We start from the raw sequence: 22,578 nt of genomic DNA, 5'->3' as shown, positions 1-22,578 counted from the left end.
CCCCACAGTATAACCCCTGTTTTCACTGTATTTGATGTTGGTCAAATTTGGGGAGGGGAAGGGAAAAAACAAAATGTTTAAATAGGGATACAGCTTGACCCATTGTGACAATGAGATGTACAAGGCACTATGTTGAAAAACGAACTTTACAATTTAAGGGGGGGAGTGTAATTGTGGAGGTGGGAGGGAAGGGATGGTAGGGGTAAAACAAAGGAAGAGGCAACAATGCTTGACAAGAAATAGACTCATTACCTGCTCATGTAACTGTAACCCCTCTGTCCAGTATTTTCACAATAAAAAACTTATATAAAAAAGAAATCTAATTGCCTGATATAATAGAAATTTACCCTTCTTCTGCACTCACAACACATTTGGCTTTACCATGAGTGATATGCTCAAGAGTTATTAAAACTTCAAGAAGCTTTCATGAGATTGTTGTCATAGCCTAGATTGTGAGCAGGTTAAAAAATTTAATTTAATTTAAAAAGCATTAAAAAAAACTTTGATCACATTCAAGATGTAAAACTTCTGTATAAGATTCCCTATGGCAGGTGCTGCCCGTAGCTCCTGCCTGTATCCTAGCAACTCAGGAGGCTGAGATCTGAGGATCACAGTTCAAAGCCAGGCTGGACAGGAAAATTTGTGAGACTCTTATCTCCAATTAATCACGAGAAAACTAGAAGTGATTCTGTGGCTCAGTGGTGGAGCACTAGCCTTAAGGAAATAAAGCTCAGGGACAGCAGTTAGTCCCTGAGTTCAAGCCTCAAAATGGACAAAAAATAAGTTCCTTATGAAATTTATGAGAAATTTTTAACAATCATAATTGTGACTACTTAAATTATTAACAAATAACATTTTTTTTCAATGCTTAGGATCAAACCCAGGTCTTTGAGCAAGCCCTAACCATTAGCAAATAATTACAACAACCTGGTCTTTTATATTTTGTTTGATATATGTTTTAACTCCTTTGTAATTTTGTAGAACTGACCTGGTTTTAATATTGTTTCTGCCCTTATCACTTGGGTTGTATCTTCAATAAAATTTGTTTAGTGGTCATTAGTATTTATACAGTTTTCCAGAACTAGTTAGCTTGTACCTTGCTCACAGTGGTTGCACATTGCCTTTTTTAGGTTGCTGTTGTTGCCCAATTTGATCCTGTTAGGATGATGTCAGATACAATGGCATGGAAAGCAAGGGTAGATAGTGACACTGATGAAGAATTTTCTCTTCAAAAGCCACTCTTCACGTTGAACACATACAATGAGCAGCAGGTAATTATGGGAATTAATATGATAGATGCAAAAGTAAGGATGGGGATAGGAAGAGCTATGGAAGTGTGTGTTGGGTAACAAATTATTTTCAATATTTACCTTTAAAAATAGCATGTAGTAGCATGATTTTGACTTCCTTCGCAATAGCACATAATGACTGCATATTTCTTAAGATTATAAAATGGGCAATGGGTGATGATGGAATTAAATGGTTTCAAATCCACCATTGAAAATTATTTTTTCAATAAGAATGAACTTTATAAAGTTCTATTAAAAATGTGTTAATGTTTTTATAGATTGAATATTTCTCTGTAGTTTTAAGAATTTATATTTAAACTTGTGACATGAATCCTGTTAAAAATCAACTTCTGGGGCTGGGGAGGTGGCTCAGTGATAGAGTGCTTGCCTTGCATGCATGAGAGGCCCTAGGTTCGATTCCTCAGCACCACATAAGCAGAAAAAGCTGGAAGTGGCACTGTGGCTCAAGTGGTAGAGCACTAGCCTTGAGCTGAAAAGCTGAGGGACAGCGCCCAGGCCCAGAGTTCAGGCCCCACAATGGGAAAAAAATAAAATAAAAAAATAAAAATAAAAAATCAACTTCTGATGCTGAGGAGGCAAAGCATTTAGAAATGAGAATGAATGGAAGATAGTGCATGGGAATGGTGGTAAAATACAACATTTCCTGGGGAAAACCACTGGAGGATTATTTAATCATTTTAGAAACCTAGGAGTCACAGTACCTGGAACTAAGATGGGATATGAAAAAGATCTCTTAAGTGGATAGAATGAAGAGATAGATGGTGGATGGAAATATGTAAGAATGAATGGATATTTCTGAAATTTAGGGCAAAATTAGTAGCTTACAAATCAAAGCTGAGAAGCTACATACTTATTTTAAAATGAGAAAATTGCAGTTTTCTGTTGTTTACTGAATCTTTGGTCTCTCTACTACGCACTGGATAGTTTGATAAAGAACAAAAAGTTACACATGTTCATTTCCTAGTTGAACAAATATTTCTGGAATGTACACTTGATCCTGCTTTGTATAAGATATAGATAGGGCTACAGTCAAAACAAGATAGACTAGTCCTGCCGGAAAAGGGAGCTGGGACACAGGAGTAAGTCATGAGGATGAGATCAACTCTTCAACAGGGATCTCAGAGCCATTGTGGCAAGGGGAAGGGATGAATGCTCACCCCTGATAGGAAGATTAGAGAACAGATCAGAAATGGAGCTTCCGAGCTCTACATTCATCCAAGATTTCAGGTGGATGAATTTACTAGAGATGAATTTTAATCAAACAATAAAATAAAACAAGCTAAAAATAGATTGAGCATACATTAGGAGAGACATTCTTATAAGGATGTGATATGTCCAGATACAAGAGGCCCAAGTAGGGAAGACAGATAGGGCCTGCAAGAATCAAAAGTCTCAGTGGCTAAGTAAATTAGGGTTTTACAAGTTGAAGAGGGTGGGATGGGGCCCTTGCAGTGAGTCCATGAGGAGGAATATATGACAAATGCTGAGACCTGAGAGTTTGAAAACACAGTCAATTCTGCTATGTAGGCATGTGGCCTTCTTCCTGTAATCTGGCATGAGACTTTAAAGCAAGTATAGTATGTAGTCAGCTATTATATATTATATAGTCAGATTTATGCTTTAGCTGTGTGTCCTGAGTGGAAATTTGGTGAGGATTGAGGGAAAAAAGCCATCTTTTCTATCAAAAAGTAGTTTGCTTGAAAGTTCCTGCTTTGAGCTGATGGCTTGGTTCTTGTTGATTACTCTAACAATATCATCAAGTTAAGGAAGGGAAAAAAGGGCTGGGAAGGTGGATCAGTGGTAGAGTGCTTGCCTTGCATGCATGAGGTCCTGGGTTCAATTCCTCAGCACCATATAAGCAGAAAAAGCTGGAAGTGGCCCTGTGGCTCAAGTGGCAGAGAATTAGCCATGAGCTGAAGAGCTGAGGAACAGTGCCCAGGGCCAGAGTTTTGTCTTAACTGGTAGTTCCAAGATGGAATTAAGACACAAAGAAGATATACCCTAGGTTTTGAGATAGGCTGGGTAGTGTTATTCTTATTTCAAAGTCTTTTAATGGTCATCTTATGCTAATATAGCTTAACCTCTTTAAACTAGCAATTTTGAGCTCAACCAATACAAACAGAGGGGTGGGGCCTGTTGTATTAAGAATCAAGAAGGAGCAGCCTGGCCTGCTGTGTGTGCTTGCTTGCCAGATTTTTGGCGGATAGTGGGCCCTTTTGCAAAGTAGTAAATTTTGTCTTGCTGAGATAACTCTTTTGTTTTCACTTCTTTAGTTGCAACTCTTGTTTTTTTTTTGAAAGTGTTCTTATAACAGGATGGTAGCAGAATCAGGTGAAGTCCTTTTAAGATGACAGAAGCCTTGTAGAAGTGGTGTCAAAGGGGTCATAAATGCCTCTGGCTGAGAAAGTTGCTGATTACTTGCTGGTCCCAACCTACATAGAAATTAGTATTGGGAAGAGCCTGCATTGGGATTATGGTTCACACCCACTATTTATTGTCTGAATGCATTTGTGAAAGCTATTAATGTCTTAATATTTGTTTACTTCTTCTATAAAATAATTAATTTTCAAGGTCCCTGGGAGGATTAGAAATAATAAATTGCAACTGTCTAGAATATTGCCTGAACCAAGTAGTAATTCAGTGAGTTATAGTTGCTATGTGGTACTTCCATTAACCACCTAAGAAAACATTAGGAAAACAAACCTAGACACAAGGAGAATTTGTTATGCTCACATCGTATTTAGAGTAAAAGTGTCTAGTAGATATTTGTAAGAAACTGATGAGCAACCTCTGGAACCACAATTGAGGTATGGATAGGATAGAGTTTCCACTTCATTTATACTTTGTATTCAAAAATAGAATAAATAATAGAAGAAAATTATAGCACTCAGAAGCTGAAGAGAGGTGAAACCTGGGGGGGAGATAACGTATAAATCAAACACAAATCACTGGGAGTGTGTAAGAATGAACAAAGAGACTGTAGCGAGACAGATGAGATGTATAGGTCAGCTCGGTTGATGGCTCAGATGCAAATTTCTGTACTGTTCTTCAACTCAGGCTCATCTCACCCTTGTATCTGATAGGTTGCCAAGTTCTATTGATTCTTTCTTTCAGTATTTCTAACAGCTCTTCTTTGCTACCAAGTTCAAGCAGTTGTTTCTTCATGTCCAGACATTCCCACTTGATTCCTAACCACTTTCTCTTGTCACCTTAATTTCTTCTGAACTTATCATCCATCTTCCTAATCAACAACTGTGATGGTGTAACCCCTTCCATCCACTAGCTTCTTCACATTTATGGCATGTCCTCAAGCCTTCTGAACTCAAATCCAAGTCTGAGAATCACCTGCTCTCCCAGTGTGCTCCAATGGCACTCTGTGTTCTGCCCAAACTTACCCTGTTCCCAGAATTGATCCACTTCTAAGTTTGTGTGTGACTTCCTTTCTGGTCCAATCTCTCTTTCTCCCCTTCTGCTTTACAGAAGACTAAATTGGACTTTAACATGAGCTGGATTCCTTCTTAGCTGAAACCAGAGCCAATGTACCTCCATGTTTTACAATCCATATAGCATCAAGCACATGTTGCCACAAACTGCAGTTTATCTATGTATCTTATTACCCTCATTCATTTAGGGGGATTCAAATCCAGGTAAAATGCCTCATTAGGTGAAATCCATATGTGACCACATTCTTATCATGACAAACAGTGTCTGTTGACATTTCTTATTCATAGGAGAGAAAGAAGAATCAGGCCCAATTTGCTATAAATGAAAACAAGAATTGATCTACTCATCTGTCTACTCCCACTTAGTTCAGATTGATGGAGGCATTTTCTACTTCTGTTTGAAATAGAAATCCAGTCTTGAAGAAGATTCTATTGATCTTGGTTTTTAAGTAAACTTGATTTGCATATTGTTCAATGATGGAGAGGTTAAAATGTCTGTTTAAAGACATGCACAGGTTAATTTATTTATTAAAATAGATTAATTTTAATCAATAATTACCTATATGTTATAATTCTAGTCATCAATAATCAATGACAGTATTGAATAAAAATTTATTTTATTTCATCATTTCGTCATTTACTGTATTGTATTTTGACTAATCTAATATACAATATTCTGTACAACCTGTGTTGGAAACAAGTAACATCCTAGAAAGTGATAATGTCATAAGTGCTTGGGCATTAGTAAAACATGATCAGAAACAGGGGTGGGGGGAGATGGGAGGGCAGGGATGGTAAGGGGAAACAAAGGAGGAGGAGGCACCAATGCTTGATAAGAAATGTACTGATTACCTTGCTCATGTAATTATAACCCCTCTGTACGGTATTTTCACAATAAAAAACCTATTAATAAAAAATGATCAGAATTGTAATTACAGTACTCATAAAATGTATTGTCATTTAACTAACAAAATCTATGTTATTTGGGAAAATATAAAGCTAAATGATAAGATTTACTTTAGTTCAGTGAGTTATTTATTGAAGTTGCATTTTATTTCTACAGATAATCTCGGACCCTAGACTTCGTTTTGAGTTAGCACTTCGAGAGGCGGGACTTCATAAAGCATTGTATGCCAAGGAAGTATTACCAAAAATCAGCCCTCAGAAACCTCCAAGAAAGGACATGGAGTCTACTGTATTTAAAATCTAGAGCACGTACTCAAATCTTATTATATGGGAACATTATTTTTTCTTTGAGAACATTTATATGGATAATAATAGTTACCATTTTCAAAGATTTTAAAAACAGATATAGAAATCATAGCATCTATTAAAACAGCTTTTTCTTTTTTTATGCTTTTAGAATTTTATGCACTATCTTCTATATCTTTACCTTATATTTAATATTACCAAATTCACCAAAGTATGGCACATTTTGGTATGTATCTTATCATTTAATAAACTACATTCTTAAGATTATCACATAAAAAGATCTCAAAACAAGCTTTTGTAAGAATTATAAATTATGTAGCTTCCACCTGTTAATATTAATTTCTGCTTTTTTTTTCAGAATTTGGCTTTTTGATTATGGAAGCTTCATTAACATTAATACCTCTATTATTTCTTAATTATTATAAGAGGAGAATCAATCTTTCTCTAAATTTAGAAACCAATTTGGTACACAATGTTTACTGCAAACCAATCATCAAAACAATTCCATTTTGTAAATTAGCCCTTAATAATAAATTGGGAATTAGAAATACCATCTCAAGCATAAAAATACCTAGTTTAGAAAAATGCATTTGAATGTAATTAGAAGGAACATGTGGACATTTACAATTTTATAATATTTAGAATGCTGCCAAAAGTTCCAAAATACCAAGAAATATTCGATGATTTTGTAGGAAAGAAGTGTTTCAAATAAAACTCAAGCATAAAATTTTGGCTATTCCTAAAAAGTGCTTAATGCACCTAGCTAATCAGTGTTGTGAATGTTGCCATGGTTACTCTTAGAAAGATATTCACTTTATTCACTCTGTTGCCAGTTCCCTTCATTTCCCATGCACTTCCGGCCCAGGGGTTGTAACCTCCAGACAGTTACTGCAATAATGTACAAGAAGGAGAGAAGCCAGACTGCCTGGTGGGTTCTTTATCTTTATGGTTGTTCTCAGAACGAGAATAAGTAAAACAACAAGTCTACCTTGTAAAAATAAGTTTTTACAGGTGATGCTGTGGGAAACCCCATATTCACATTGTATAATTCATTCATATACCTCTTAGTTCAACCTTCAGTATTATCAAAACATCTCATAAAAGAGGGGAAAGGAATCTTTAAGAAAAAGCACAAAGGGACAGGTACAGTGGGTACTGGGAAAGTAAGGATTGTGAAGGTCATGGTTCAAGGCCAGCCTGGACAAAATTTTAGCAGACTTCAACTCAACAAATAACCTGAGTGTGGTGATTCATACCTTTAATCCCAACTACATGGGAGTTATAGGAAGGATGATTATAATCGAAGCCAGCTCTGGGCAAAAACATGAGACCTTATCTGAAAAATAACCTAAAGCAAAAAAGGGAATGGAGCTGTGGCTCAAGTGGTAAAGTGTTTGCCTCCTAAGTTGAGGCCTATTTTAAAAAAGAAAAAAGATGAGAGGTAGGGAGTAGGGAGCCTTGGTGTTTGTCCTGAGGGTGTCTCTCGGAGTCATGTTCTTTTCCATGTGCTCTAATGGAAACCCATGTTAGCCATGTTCTGTCACAACAGGTCTCACTAAATGCCAGGCATGGCTGCTACTCAGTCTACAGTTCTTCCCAATGTCCATAGGATCCCATCCCAATCCTACTAAGTATCAACTCAGTGAAGCGTTGCTTATGGCCCAAGCCTAGTAGCTGGAGGACGTGAATTAGGTGGTGCTGCCATCTGAGAGAAAATGAAGACTCAAAACATTGTGGGTTAAATGGAAACAGGAGTGGACATTTTGGAATCATTCTAGCCATTGGTCATGTCCAGACTCAGACTCTAATTATTTTTTTTCTTTTGGAAAAATAATATTACATTCAGCACAATATTTGCTTTTCTTCATATACCTGATCATCAGGTATGAGATGTTATGAGATGTTATCTCAGTTTTACAGATAAGGAGACAGGTTCAGAAAAGTAAAATAGTGTGCCTTACATCAGTTGTTTTCAAATGGAGATATCAATTTAGTGAACCATGATGAGCATTTTTTTTTAATGAAACAAAATAAGAGCTAGGCCCTGATAGCTCACACCTGTAAACCAAGCCACTTAGAATGCTAAGATCTAAGAATCGCAGTTCGAAGCCAACTGGACCAGGAAAGTCCCCAAGACTATCTCTAATTAAACACCAAAGGATCTGGAAGTGGAACTGGGACTCAAGTGGCAGAGTGCCAGCCTTAAACAAAAGAACTCAGGGATAGTACCCAGGCCTTGAGTTCAAGCCCAAGGACCAGCACAAAATCAATTAATTACTTAAAATAAAATATCGGAGTCAAAATGATTAAAGTATGCAAAGATACAAATACTAAAATAACCCCCAATGAAATATCAATTTGCACCCACTAGATGGCAACAACACTAAGAAGCCTACAATGTGAAGTGGTGACAGAACAATAAGAAAGCACCTACTAGTGTTAGCCGGGAAAGGTCAGACTCACCTGTTGAGTGTGACAGAACTCATACCCTTTGATCTGGCAGTGCTGCTCCTGGCTAGATGCCACTGAGAAGCACCTACATGTATTTATGGGGAGACCAAACTGGGTTTCCCAAATGAGAACAAGCCAAATGCATATTAACAGTAGAATGATACAAACATTATGGAATATTCACTTACGAAATTGTGTGATACAATAAAAATGGAAAAAATATATCAGCATGGACATAATATTTAGTGAAAGAGCCAAGTGCAAAAGCATAATATCATGTTTTATTTCACTTCTCTAAAGTACAAAGATATGCCAACCTGATTTGCATTGCTTAGGGATACATCAATACTAAAACAATAGAAAAAATAGAAATAGTGAAAATGAAATTGAGGTGATAATTGCATGTAGGAATCGGAGGTAGATGGGAGTGAGGACCTCTAAGCCTCTGAAAACATTTCATTGCTTAACCAGGATAACAATTATATGATGTTTCTAATCATTTTAATAGCATAAGTGCTTTATAAACTGTTTTATATGTATCAATGTAATAAATTCCCAATAAAATGAAAAACTAATATTTGAAAAGCAAATTACTACAAGTATAATCACTTAGTATTTGAATATAACAGAAATTATCATTAATTTCTGATTTAATATCCAAATGGATGATTTTCATAGGTTACAAAGACCATCTTTCCTGGAAGTCCAATTCACCTTGGCATAAGATGGGATCCTTTGTCTTTTTCCTTCCCAGTCCATGTTTCTTTTACACTTTGGTGCTTGTTTACTTTGCCTGAATGAACAGAGAAGAATTCATAACTAATAGGCCTAACCTTATGCTATAAAATGTGGTGGTGGTGGTAGTGGTGGTGGTGGTGGTGGTGGTGTATGTGTGTGTGTTAGGTCATAATAAAAAAAATATTTCTTGGTGGATAATAGTCCAAAACGAATTGAATAACATTACTTTCAATTCCATGCTTAATAAATACTACAACCTGATTCAACTTCATTTCTTCGAAGATGAAGGACTTATCTCACACTGAAAAGAAAATGTGCTATTTTGTGCTTTTGTGTGGCAGGAATTTCCATCCCCTTTCACCACTACTAAGTGTATAGATACCTCCAAGTGGGTAGTGTATTTCTCTTCTACTTCCTATAGTGGAGAAATCAGCCATTTCCTTGGCCTGAGAGCACTATTTCCATGTGTGTTTTCAGTTTCAGTCCCTCCTCAAGTCTACAAGCATTTCTCTTTTCTCCTATTCTTCCATATCTTCAAGTCCTCCATCAGCATATAAATATGTTGGAATAAACTCCAACTTTCTAAATAAGTCTCAAATCAGAAGTAAATTCCCTTTAGTTCCACTGTGTCCTTTAGCTACCTGGCTATTTCTCTACTCAAAGAGATTGCCTATAGACATGTGATGTCTCCTCTTTTGATCTTCCAGATTCTGTCACAAGCTCTGATTTTGCTCTAACCTTATCTTCTCCTGAGGCTGTCAGAAAGGTTTCCATCAAACTCCATATTGGAAAATGATGACTACTTTTCAGTGTTTCACCTTGATGACTTTGGGGGCAGTATTTGATTTGGGTAGCAACAGCCCTGTGGGGGAAATCTGTGGGGAACACAGGTAGCAAAGATGGCCCTGAGAGGAAGTTGAGTGGGCAGAGCTAGATTTGTTTAGGTTCAGTGTGTAAACATCTCATGGAAGCTTGGGTGCATGATAAGGTATGGCCTTTCAGTGATTGGTTGATCCCATTTCCTCTCCTAGCACGCAGTCTTTTGCTTTAAAAAGGGGATGCTCCCTGTTAATAAACGAGTTCCTGCTTGACTTGACTCCCCGCTGCGTCTGATTGTCTCCTGGGCTAAGGGAGGCTGGGGAAGGGGCCAGCGGCTGCACTTCACTTCGCACTTACCTCTCCTCGGACCCCATCCATCCAAAGACAGACGAAGACCCAACACAGCCCCATCTTGGGACCCATTCTTCCCTTCTGTAACACCATGCACTTCTTTTTTTCCCTTCAACAAACTTTTTTTTTTTAATTATTGTGAAAATACCATACAGAGGGGTTACAATTACATGGGCAAGATAATACATTTCTTATCAAGCATTGTTATCTCCTCCTTTGTTTCCCCATACCATCCCTTCCCCTCTCTACCTCCACCCCCACATCCCCTACCTCTCCCCCACCTCCCCATCCCCACCCCCCACCGCACCAAAGTTGTAAAGTTCGTTTTTCAGCATAACATCTTGTACATCTCATTGTTGTAATGGGTCCACCTGTAACCCTATTGTGTTTTTCCTTCCCCTCCACGAATTATATCCACATCAAATACAGTGAAATCAGGGCTTATACCCTGGGGGAGGTACATACAAAGCAACAAAGAAATCATCTTATAAATATGTTGGAAAAAATCACAAGAAAGAAAAAAATATTTGAGCCCTTATCTTGGGGTTCATTTCACCTAACATCAACTTGTCTGACAGTTTCTGTTTGTCTCAGACATATACTAGTTATTGCAAATAAGGGAAACCATGGTACTTACGTTTCTTTGGGCCTGGCTTACTTCACTTAATATAATTTTTTCCAAGTCTTTCCATTTCCTAACAAATGGGGCAATGTCATTCTTTCTGATGGAGGCATAGAATTCCATTGTGTATATATACCACATTTTCTTGATCCATTCATCTACTGAGGGGCATGTGGATTGGTTCCATATCTTAACTATGGTAAATAATGCTGCAATAAACATAGTTGTGCTGGTAGCTTTACTATAGTCTTCTTTGTAATCATTTGGGTAAATGCCCAAAAGTGGGATTGCTGGGTCATAGGGGAGCTCAATGTGGAGTCTTTTGAGGAACCTCCATACTACTTTCCAAAGTGGTTGAACAAGTTTACACTCCCACCAACAATGCAGTAAGGTTCCCTTCTGTCCACATCCCCTCCAGCATCTGTTGTCATTAGAGTTCTAACTGGGGTGAGGTGGTATCTCAATGTTGTTTTAATTTGCATTTCTTTTATGGCTAGGGAGCTTGAGCATTTCCATATGTTGATTGGCCATCCTTCTTTCCTCTTCAGAGAAGTTTCTCTTTAAAACCAGGCAGGGATTCATCAAAGAAAGAGAACTATAGACCCATTTATTTCATGAACATTGATGCAAAACTTCTCAACAAAATTTTGGCCAACCGACTTCAACAATTCATCCAAAAAATCATACACCACGATCAAACAGGATTCATTTCAGGGATGCAAAGCTGGTTCAATATACGCAAATCAATTAATATTATTCATCACATCAACAGGAGCAAGAATAAGAACCACATGGTTATCTCAATAGATGCAGAAAAAGCATTTGACAAGATCTAACACTCCTTTATGATGAAGGTTCTGGAAAAATTAGGAATCCAAGGAACATTTCTCAACACAATAAAGGCTGTATATGACAAACCTACAGCCAGCATTATACTCAATTGGTGAAAAACTAAAACCATTTCCTCTTAACTCAGGAATGAGACAAGGATGTCCACTCTCTCCACTTCTCTTCAATTCAGTATTAGAATGCCTAGCTATAGCAATAAGACAAGATACAAACATAAAAGGGATCCAAATAGGGAAAGATGAAGTAAAACCCTCCCTCTTTGCAGATGACATGATCTTGTATTTAAAGAATCCCACGTACTCCACTCCCTAATTACTCAAGCTGATTCAAAACTTTGGCAAAGTAGCAGGGTATAAAATTAACCCTCAAAAATCAATGGCTTTTCTGTATGCCAACAATGAGAAACGTGTGGCCAAAATCAGGAAAGCAACTCCATTTGTAATAGCCCCACAAAAAATAAAATACCTAGGAATTAACTTAACCAAAGAAGTGAAGGACCTCTATGATGAAAACTTTAAAAACCTGAAAAAAGAAATCAAAACAGAACTTAAAAAGTGGAAAAACCTCCCATGCTCCTGGATTGGAAGCCATGCACACTTCTTTGGTCATGCCTTAGTTACCATTACTGACTCCTCTATCTCTAACCTTTTCTAATTGGAAATGTTCCAGATTATACCTGCTAGCTCTTTAAAGGATGCCCCAATGGGATAGCTTTAAAAGCTATATTTTTAGCTTTTAAGTTAGGTTTTTGAATAAGTTATGCTTTTCTTTCTCAATTCTTTTTTAACCCCTTGCAATTTATTTTCGGAAGGAACACATAAATCTACATGTAGAATTTTCTATGTTGGAGATTACCCACATTATCCTCTTGGTATAGTCTAATTACTTCCTCTGACTTCTCTATCCTTTGCATTTGCTGTAAGTTGTTAGTTGAGTCTCATGGCTTTATCAGCTGCAGACCATCTTACGATGGCACAAAATGCATGCTTGAGCCATGGGTGCTTTTAAAATTTTTGTTGCTACTAATTCTCAATCTTTAGATCCAATCATTAATTATGGATCATATGGCAAATATACTGTAATTCAATTACTCCTCTTCCTTGATTAACTTGGAAAAATAAAAGTTCTTAAGCTATTAGAATTTTGTGGTTATAAGAGCAGTAGGTAAAGGGTTTTCTTTTTCTGTGTGTGTGTGTGTGTGTTTATGTGTGTTTGCTGGTACTGGGGCTTGAACTCAGAGGCCTAGGTGCTGTCCTGAGCCTCTTTGTGCTCAAGAACTGGCTCTACCACTTGAGCCACAGCACCACTTCCCGCTTTTTCTGTGAAGTCTATTGGAGATAAGAGTCTCATGTATGTTTTTGCCCCAGCTGGTTTCGAACTAGGATCCTCATATCTCAGTCTCCTAAGAAGCTAGGATTACAAGAGTGAGCCACCAGCATCCAGCTTAATGTTTATTTTTTTGGCTTTCATTTTTTCTTAGAAGTTTTCAAAATAATGAATTAGTTTTCTTCTATCCCCCCAAAGTGATTAGTTTTGTTTTATATTTGTAAGGTCATGGATTCTTTTTTTTTTTTTTTATTGTGAGAATACGGTACAGAGGAGTTACAATTACATGGGCAAGATAACGAGTACATTTCTTATCTAGCATTGTTGGCTCCTCTTTGTTTCCCCTTCCCATCCTTTCTCATACTCCCCCATCCTCCCACCCTATTCTCCCCCCACCCCCGACCAAAGTTGTAAAGTTCATTTTCGACATAACGACTTGTACATCTCATTGTTGTAATGGGTCCACCTGTATCCTTAGTTAAATGATTTGTTTTTTCCCTTCCCCTCCACAAATTATACCAATATCAAATACAGTGAAAGCATGGGTTATACCGTGGGGGAGGGATATACAAAGCAACAAAGAAATCACCTTATAAATATGTTAGAAACAATTGCATAAAAGGAGAAAAAAAAAAACCATTTGAATACTTATCTTGGGGGGGATTACTCTTATTGATGCTCAAATTGTCTTTTGGATCCCAGTGACTCAGTGCTTCCATTTAGACAATCTGATAGACTTAATAACTTCTTCATTATTCCAGTTATCCATTGCTATGCAAGAAAATGTATGGCTCAAAATTTTAACTCATTTTTATTTCTTATTTGTGTTATGACTGGGGTCTGTGGGTAGTTCTTGCTTGGAACCTATATTAATTTCTAATTGTTTAACAAACTATTCACAAATATAGAGGCCCAAACAATATGTGTAATTCTTATGGTTTGGGGTGGGGGGGTCAGAATTGAGTTTCACGGGGCTATATTGCTTCTTGGAGGCTCTATAGGAGAAACTGCCTTCTCTAGATTCTAGAAAATGGTCACAGATGGACTCAGGCTTGCCTTCTTTTGTCTTCAAAGCCAGTAATGGCAGGTCCATTCTTTCTCACATCCCATCACTCCATACTTTTTTTCTGTCTGCCTCTTGTATTGGGGAGGATTCCTCACATTACACTGGACTCACTACTGAGGATAATCTTTTTATTTGAAGACCAGTTGATTAATAACCTTAATTGACCATGCAACCTAATATATTCACAGATTCTGGGGATTTTGAAATTGGAGTGTCTGGAAGGCATTTTCTGCCTGCCACAGGGTATCTCTCATACTGCAATCATTACTAGTTGTAGCTAACATGACAAGGCTCAACTTGTCTGGATGGCTGGGAAGATTCACTGACATGGCTATAGCTAGTAGTATATACTGCTTTAACTGAATGTCCTACATATGACTCTCATTGGCTTGGGTATCTCATAGAAGAGTAGCTGAATTCCAAGAGCAAATATACTTAAAGTTAGAAGGTCTATTAAAATCTGCTGGAACTTCCCAAAATCTCTGTGTTCATCAAAGTGATCATTGAACTCTCCAAATTCAAAGGGTTGAAGAATGAGCCCCACTTTTTGGCTGAGTGTGGCAATGGCTGTTCACATTGTAGAAGGGTTATGTGCATTAGGAGATTGTTTTTGCAGCCATCTTTGAAAATCTGTCATAGTTGTTTTCTGGCATGATAAGATAGCCCAGGCTCATTTTAACCATTTCCTGCTCTGGCCTGGAATCAATCTTTTCTTTAACAAACTGGTTCCTTCTGATGGAAAATAGTATTTCAAGATTAAAAGCTGGATGCTAAAGATAGACATTGCTTCTGGGTTGATCTTCCAGGCCTTTTTTTTGTCCTGTCTTAAAACTTGAACTCTTGAACTCTAGATCTAGGTGCTGTCCCTGATCTCCTTTTTCTCAAGGCTAGTGCTCTACCACTTGAGCCACAGTGCCATTTCTGTCTTTTTCTGTGATTTAATTGGAGATAAGAGTCTCACAGCCTTTACGGTCCAGGCTAGCTTTGAACCATGAACCTCAGTTCTCAGAGTCCTGAGTAGCTAGGATTATAAGCATGAGCCACCAGTGCCCAGATTCCAGACCTTTTTAATAAATGTTCCTAGAATCTATATACACACATATGTACCCACATGTGCACATATAAACAAATATTATATGAATTCATTCTATTTGTGTGTGTGTATGCACACATGTGCGTGTTTTTGTATATATGCTGAAGGGTTAAAGTTTTGAGGCAGTGACCACTTGTTGCTTGTTTCTAGCAGAGCAACACGTGGTGGTAATCCAAACACCTGGTTGGTTGTGTGCCTTATAACTTCTGCAAATCTTTAGCTTGGGGCTCTCCTCCTAGGCTCTGCTGTGTTGGAGTGTAGGACAAGGCCCGAGCTGCAGCCTGTTTAAACAAAACCTTAAAACAGCTGTAGAGTCTGACTCTCAGTGGTCTTCTTGGTGGGTGTCTTGCAATCTAGGCACAACATATTAGTGGGGGCTCATCCGGGATCCCCCCCCCCCAAAAAAAAACTCCGAGACCTCAGACTCCAAAGGTAAAACAACGCTGTCTTTGTTAATTTGTATTGTCCTGTTGTTTGTCTGTTTTATTTTCATTTTCCTTTGTGAGGACGGCCACTCCAATTCATATTGTGTAAAGGGTTGTCAAATCGGACACTCTTGCATGACAACCCTGGAGGAACTGGGAGACATCCCAGATCCTCTTGTGGGGCGGGGGTCCTTGGAACCCTGCCGTGTGAATTGTGGGGTGGGGGTCAGTTCAGTGTTGGGCCGGAACTGACCAAGAGAGCCTCCTAACTGAGGCCCAACTCACCCACTGTGGGTCTGCTCCTTCTGCTGTGGGGTGTGGGTGTAGAACCCCACTGTGACAGGAGTCAGCGGACCAATTCTGGAGATCTACACTTCGTAAGCTTTTTTTTTCATAACTGTCAGGCCTGTGTGTGTTTTGTTTGTACTGTTTATTGGTTTTTGGACTGTATGACTGACGGGACTGGAAACCATGGGCACCACTCCATCTAGCCCACTAGACTTACAAAAAGAAACTGAGAAAGAGCAAAAGAAATTGTACCCCCCCCCCCGTTTTTTTCAGGGAGATAACTTTTTCAGGAAGAAATGTTTCCTCCCCCATATTCCCCTTCCCAAGTTCCTTTTGCAGAGCCTGAGAATGATCAAGAGGAGGAGGGAGCTATAGAACCAGCAGTGGAACCCTCGGCACCTGCCTTAAAGTTTCTGAGGGGCCAGTCACTTAACGACGCCGTGGGATCAGCCCCCCTTCTAGTGCAGCTGTTTTTCCCTTATGCACCATAGGTCCTGTGGATGTGGATGGTCAACAGCAACTCCAATATTGGCCATTTTCTACCAGTGATCTATAAATTGGCGCACCCAAAATGCCCCTTTTTCTGAGAAACCCCAGGATTTAATTCGTTTGCTTGAAACTATTCTCTTTACTCATCAACCCACTTGGGATGATTGTAGTCAGCTTTTGCAGGTCCTTTTTACCAAGGAAGAGAGACCGTATCTGAGAGGTGGCCCAGAAACACATCCCTGGCCCTACAGGAGCGCCCATCACGGATCCTGCCCTGATCGCTGCCCATTTTCCTGAGATCTGACCAACATGGGACTATAATATGGTTGAAGGTAGGCAGCGACTCCTCGTCTGCCAGGCTCTGTTGGCAGGTCTCAAGGCGGCGGCTCGCCAACCTACTAATATGGCCAAGGTTTATGATGTTAGACAGGAAGGAAGTGGAAGTCCAGCAGCATATCTTGAGTAGCTGATGGAAGCTTTTAGTCAATATACCCCGTATGATCTTGAGACCCAGGAGTCAGCTCAGATGATTATGTTTGCCTATATAAATCAAGCTGCACCAGACATAAAGTGAAAGTTGCAGGCTCTAGCCAGATTTGGTGAAAAGTCTATTAGGGATCTAGTAGCCGTGGCAGAAAAGGTTTACACTAAGAGAGAGACAGAGGAGCAAAGACAGAAAAGGAAGGATAGAGAACATGAAATTGAGCTTGAAAAGAGAGACCGGGCCAAGGAAAAGAAGCCAGACTTGTTGGACTCGCCACTATCGCATGCTGAGCATACCTGGTTCACAGACGGCAGCAGTTTCATTCAAGATGGAAAAAGGTATGCGGGCACAGCAGTCACCACAGACACTGAGATAGTGTGGGCAGAAGCACTCCCCCAGGGAACATCTGCACAAAGAGCAGAGCTAGTGGCACTAACAAATGCCCTACAAATGGGAAAAGGGAAGAGACTAAACATGTACACAGACAGTCGGTATGCTTTTGCCACTGTGCATGTCCATGGCACCATTTACCAAGAGAAGGGGCTGCTGACAGCTGAGGGAATTTTAAGCCTCATCCAGGCCATATAGGAACCAGCAAATATTGCCATTATGCACTGCCCTGGCCATCAAAAGGGAACTGATTCAATAACCAAAGGAAATAATTTGGCCGATCAGGCAGCTAAGGAGGTGGCCCTCCAGCTCAGAGCAGAAGTACTGACTCTAGTAGACCCAGGCCACGAGCTTTGCCTTCTGAGCCTCAGTACTCCCAAGAAGACTTGGAGTGGATAAAGAAAATTTCCATGGCCTATAAACCCCCGGGGCAGAGAAGAAAATAAAGACTGGTGGAAAACTGGTGAGGGGAAACTTATCTTGCCACAAAGATTGGGCAAGGGGATTCTTAAGAGAATCCATCCGGCCTCTCACATGGGAACCCGAAGAATGCAGGACTTGCTCCGACACTCAGAAGTAAAAATTAGGCAAGGAAATCAACTCATTGAGGACATTGTTAAAAATTGTAAAGCCTGTCAGCTCACCAATGCCCCCAATCAACCGGTTACCAAAGGAGCTCACCTCCATGGAGATAGGCCAGGTGTGTATTAGGAAGTAGACTTCACATAAATTAAAACTGGAAAATTTGGATATAAATATTTGCTAGTTTTTGTAGACACTTTTTCAGGATGGGTTGAAGCCTACCCAACAAAGCATGAGACCACGAATGTCGTGGTTAAGAAGATCCTGGAAGAAATTCTACCCAGTTATGGCTTCCCATCCACCATCGGGTCAGACAATGGACTGGCCTTCATCTCAAAAGTAAGTCAGGGAATAGCCATGGCACTGGGGACGGATTGGAAATTGCACTGTGCTTATAGACCCCAGAGTTCAGGGCAGGTAGAAAGAATGAATTGGACTCTAAAAGAGACCTTAACTAAATTGGCCTTGGAGACTGGTGCAGACTAGGTATCGCTCCTTCCTTTTGCCCTGTTTAGAGTAAGAAATTCACCCTATCAGCTTGGCTTTACTCCTTTTGAAATAATGTATGGACACCCTCCACCCATTATCCCTAGCCTTCAGACTGAATTGCTTGCTGATTTGGGTGATACTGAATTTCTGTGTAAGCTTGACTATTTACAGCTGGTGCATAAGAGTATGTGGCCCCAGCTTAGAGCATTATATGATTCTGCTTCTATTCCTAACCCCCCCCCCCATTCGTTTAAACCAGGGGACTGGGTGTTTGTTTGAAGGCACAACTTGAGATCTCTGGAACCACGGTGGAAGGGACCTTACATGGTGCTACTGGCTACACCTACTGCCCTTAAGGTGGATGGCATTGCTGCTTGGATCCACTGCTCCCATGCCAGACCGGCTGACCCCCTTGCCCTGGACGACTGTGGGGAAACATGGGAAGTCTCCAAGCATCCTAACTAACCAATCCGCATACGCCTCAAGAAAAGAAAAAGGAACTGATTGTTATTGGTATTGTTGTTTAATAGTATGGCTAAGGTCAGAGAGGGGCTATACCTGTTCAAGATCAAGAGCTGTTGGAGTTAAGCTTTGGGCCGGGGCCACAAGATTGTGTCTCAGGATCATAAGTCAAGGAGGGGAATGAAGGGTTAAAGTTTTGAGGCAGTGACCACTTGTTGCTTGTTTCTAGCAGAGCAACACGTAGTGGTAATCTAAACACCTGGTTGGTTGTGTGCCTTTATAACCTCTGCAAATCTTTAGCTCAGGGCTCTCTTCCTGGGCTCTGCTGTGTCGGAGTATAGGACGAGGCCTGAGCTGCAGCCTGGTTAAATAAAACCTTAAAACAGCTATAGAGTCTGACTCTTGGTGGTCTTCTTGGTGGGGGTCCTGCGACCTAGGCATAACAATGCCATACTAGTCCTTAAACTTTGGGCCTTGAGCGCTAGCTTGGTTTTTTCACTCACAATGGGCCTCTACCACTTGAACCACACTTCCAATTCTGGCTTTTTACTAGTAAATTGGGGATAAACATCTTTCAAGTTTTTTGATCCAGCTGGCTTTCAAGTTCTCTGATCCAGCTGGCTTCAAACCATGATTCTCAGATCTTAGCCTCCTGAGTAGTCTGGCCATTTTATTACTTTGAACTCAAATTCTATGGGGTTTTTACTTAACATCTTGCACTTTACACTTGTATTTCTCTTTTACTCATTAAGACTTCTGAAAAACAAGTCATTTAAGGATACAGCTGGACCTGTTGCAACAATGAGAAGTACAAGTTGTCATGTCGAAAACGAGCTTTACAACGTTGGTGTGTGTGTGGGGGGGAGAGAATGAGGGGGGGAGGCTGGGAAGGGATGTGAAGGGTAAACAAAGGAGGAGGCTGCAATGCTTGATAAGAAATGTACGCATTATCCTGCCCATGTAATTGTAACCCCTCTGTACAGTATGTTCACAAAAAAAAAAATTAAATTAAAAAAAAGACTTCTGGTGTCAATGACAAAAATATTAAAATATTACATAATTACTATATACATTATCTCAAATTTTATTCATATGTCTTAAAATACTAATGTGATGAAAACAACAATAATTTTTTTATTACACACTTCCTATTTTTTCTTATTGTTAAAGTTGTGCTATATCCATGTTGTCATGGATTACATAAATGCTATACACTCTCACTTTGGCCCTGATTTAATCTTATTTTATAAGTCATTATATTTTTACTAATACCATAATGTTTTATGTAGTATCTCTCACTTTTCATTTTGTCTGAATCATGCTTTCTAGAGAGTTCTAGGAATTTTTTGGAGGTATTTATAGTTGAACGTCAGGTTTTCCTGGGTATAAAATAACATATTTACATTTTCTTTCCTGGTATAAAATGTCAAATGGTGGTTATAATGTAGTTTCTTTTCCTTGATAATTACTTGGTCTTTTTTCCGCAGTAAGCCAGAGATTTGGGTTTTGTTTTGTTTTGTTTTGCCACTTTCTTCATGATACAGTAATTTTACTGGACTTTGTGTTAATGTTGGTCATTTATATAGTCAGCAAAGGTAAACAACTCTCTTTCATAAGCCAAATTTGATTTTATTCCTGGATGTTTATAAGTTGTACTTTAAAATATTTGTTGTGTTCCCTTTTAGTTTTTGTTCTATACTTTCAGTGTGCTGTCATGCTATATTACATATTTTTGTTGCCCATTTGTTGCCTTTTCTTGAATTCTGTTAATTTTTTCCAGGCTTTGCTTAGAGAAAATTCAAATCTATATAAAAATTGGCAACTAAGATCCCTATACCTTTTCCCCAGATTCACATATTAATATTTTATTCAATTTGCTTACAATTTTTGCCTTCTCTCTCTTCTCTCCCTCCATCCCATTCCATCTTACTCAGAACCATTTAAAAGCAAGCTATCTGTGCTATAACACTGTGTACACTTACTAAGGGTAAGGATGCTAGTTTACATAATCCCAGAATAACTAAATATAGTAAATCCATCATTGATATAATACCTTCTTCCAAAAGAAGGCTATTTGAAAATTTTAGGATTTTTTTTTTATTTCTGCAAGAAAATCCATGGTGATATTTGTACAGATTACATTAAATCTATTGTTGCTTAGAATTGAATGGACATCATCATGATATTACCCTCCAATCCAATAACATGAGATATCTCTTCTTTGCGTTTATTTTTTTCAGCAACCTTTTGTAGTTTTTGTTTGCTTGTTTCCTGTTGTTTTGTTTTAAGAGTGTTTTGTTACATACACCATGTTGTTCTAGAATTCTTCAAATAACCCAGATTGGCTTAAAACTCTTGATCCTTCTGGAACTGAGATTATAGGGGTGCACCAATGTGGCTAGCTTATTTTTGTAGCTTCTATTGTACAAATCTTCTACCTCCATGGCTAAGCCATTTTCTAAGTGCTTATTGTGGAATTGTTTCCTTATTTTCTCTTTTTTGTGTATTTTTTATTGTAAAAATAGTGTACAGAGGGGTTATAGTTACATGAGTAAGGTAATGAGTACATTTCCTATCAAACATTGTTACCTCCTCCTTTGTTTTTCCTCTACCATCTTTTCCCTCCCTACCTCCCCAACTCGTTTTCAGCATAGTATCTTGTACATCTCAGTATTACACTTTTCAGATTGTTTACCAGTGGTATAGAAATAGAAGTGATTTTTGTGTATTAATTTTTGTGTATTAATTTGCTGAATTCATTTATTGTAACAATTTTTGTTTTGATGAATCTTATCTTTTCTTTTCTTTTTGTCGGTCATGGGGCTTGAACTCTGGGCCTGGGCACTGTCCTCAGCTCTTCAGCTCAAGGCGAGCGCTCTACCACTTGAGCTACAGCGCCACTTCCTTGATGAATCTTATCTTTGTATATATGATTATGTGGTTTGCACAGAAATCGTTTCTTCTCTTTCAATTTATTGCCTTTATTTCTTTTTCTTACCTAATTCCTATGAGTAGAATGTGTAATACTATGTTGAATGAAAGTGCAGAAAGTAAGGAAAGGGAGCATTCACATTTTATTCCTGATCTTAGAAGTAAAGCTTTTTTAAAAAAAATTCACATTGATTATGATGTTACCTGTGAATGTTTTGTGTACACCTTTTATTATTTTGGACACTTTATTGTACTTCTAGTTAATTGAGTTTTTAAAAATCAATGATTTCAAATACTATTTCAGCATCATTCCCCACTTTTGGTTTATTAATGTGATACATTATATTGACTGGTTCTCATGTTTAAGCAACACAGGAATAAATCCCACTTTTTCATGGTGTATAATCCTTTAATTGTGGCAATAAATTCAATTTGCTAGTATTTTGTTGATTGCCTCAATTTTTTGAAAAATGTAGATCCATTTTTCAAGTATAATATTCTTTCTCTGAGGTATTTGTTTATTATTGTAAAATTGAAATTCTATTTTTTTTAAGTATCATCTGTTACTTTTTTTTTAGTGCTAGTCCTGGGGCTTGTAGTCAGGGCGTGGGCACTGTCCTGAAGCTATTTTATTTTATTTTATTATCTTCTTTAAGTACCTGTTCAAAGGAGTTGTAATTTACCAAAGCAGTTTATGAATACAAGGCATCTTTGATATATCTCACCCCCTTTAACATTCTCATACATCATGACCAATG

The 22,578-nt window shown here is 38.5% G+C and overlaps 1 protein-coding gene across 1 annotated transcript in view; it reads left to right on the top strand.

The window, feature by feature from the left end:
* Ccdc148 (coiled-coil domain containing 148) overlaps positions 1–6,081 on the top strand; it is a 198,100-nt gene extending 192,019 nt beyond the window's left edge. The window contains exons 10-11 of the mRNA XM_042683543.1: positions 1,131–1,271; positions 5,817–6,081. Of these exons, the coding sequence (XP_042539477.1) occupies positions 1,131–1,271; positions 5,817–5,963 (288 nt within the window). The 3' untranslated portion in view covers positions 5,964–6,081. The remainder of the gene's footprint in view (positions 1–1,130; positions 1,272–5,816) is intronic.
* Positions 6,082–22,578: the final 16,497 nt, after the last annotated feature.

This window comes from Dipodomys spectabilis, unplaced genomic scaffold, assembly GCF_019054845.1.
Source record: "Dipodomys spectabilis isolate Male_0828 unplaced genomic scaffold, ASM1905484v1 ptg000081l, whole genome shotgun sequence".
Taxonomy (NCBI): domain Eukaryota; kingdom Metazoa; phylum Chordata; class Mammalia; order Rodentia; family Heteromyidae; genus Dipodomys; species Dipodomys spectabilis.
Note: the sequence above shows the minus strand (reverse complement) of the source record. Positions and strands in the feature narration are given on the sequence as shown.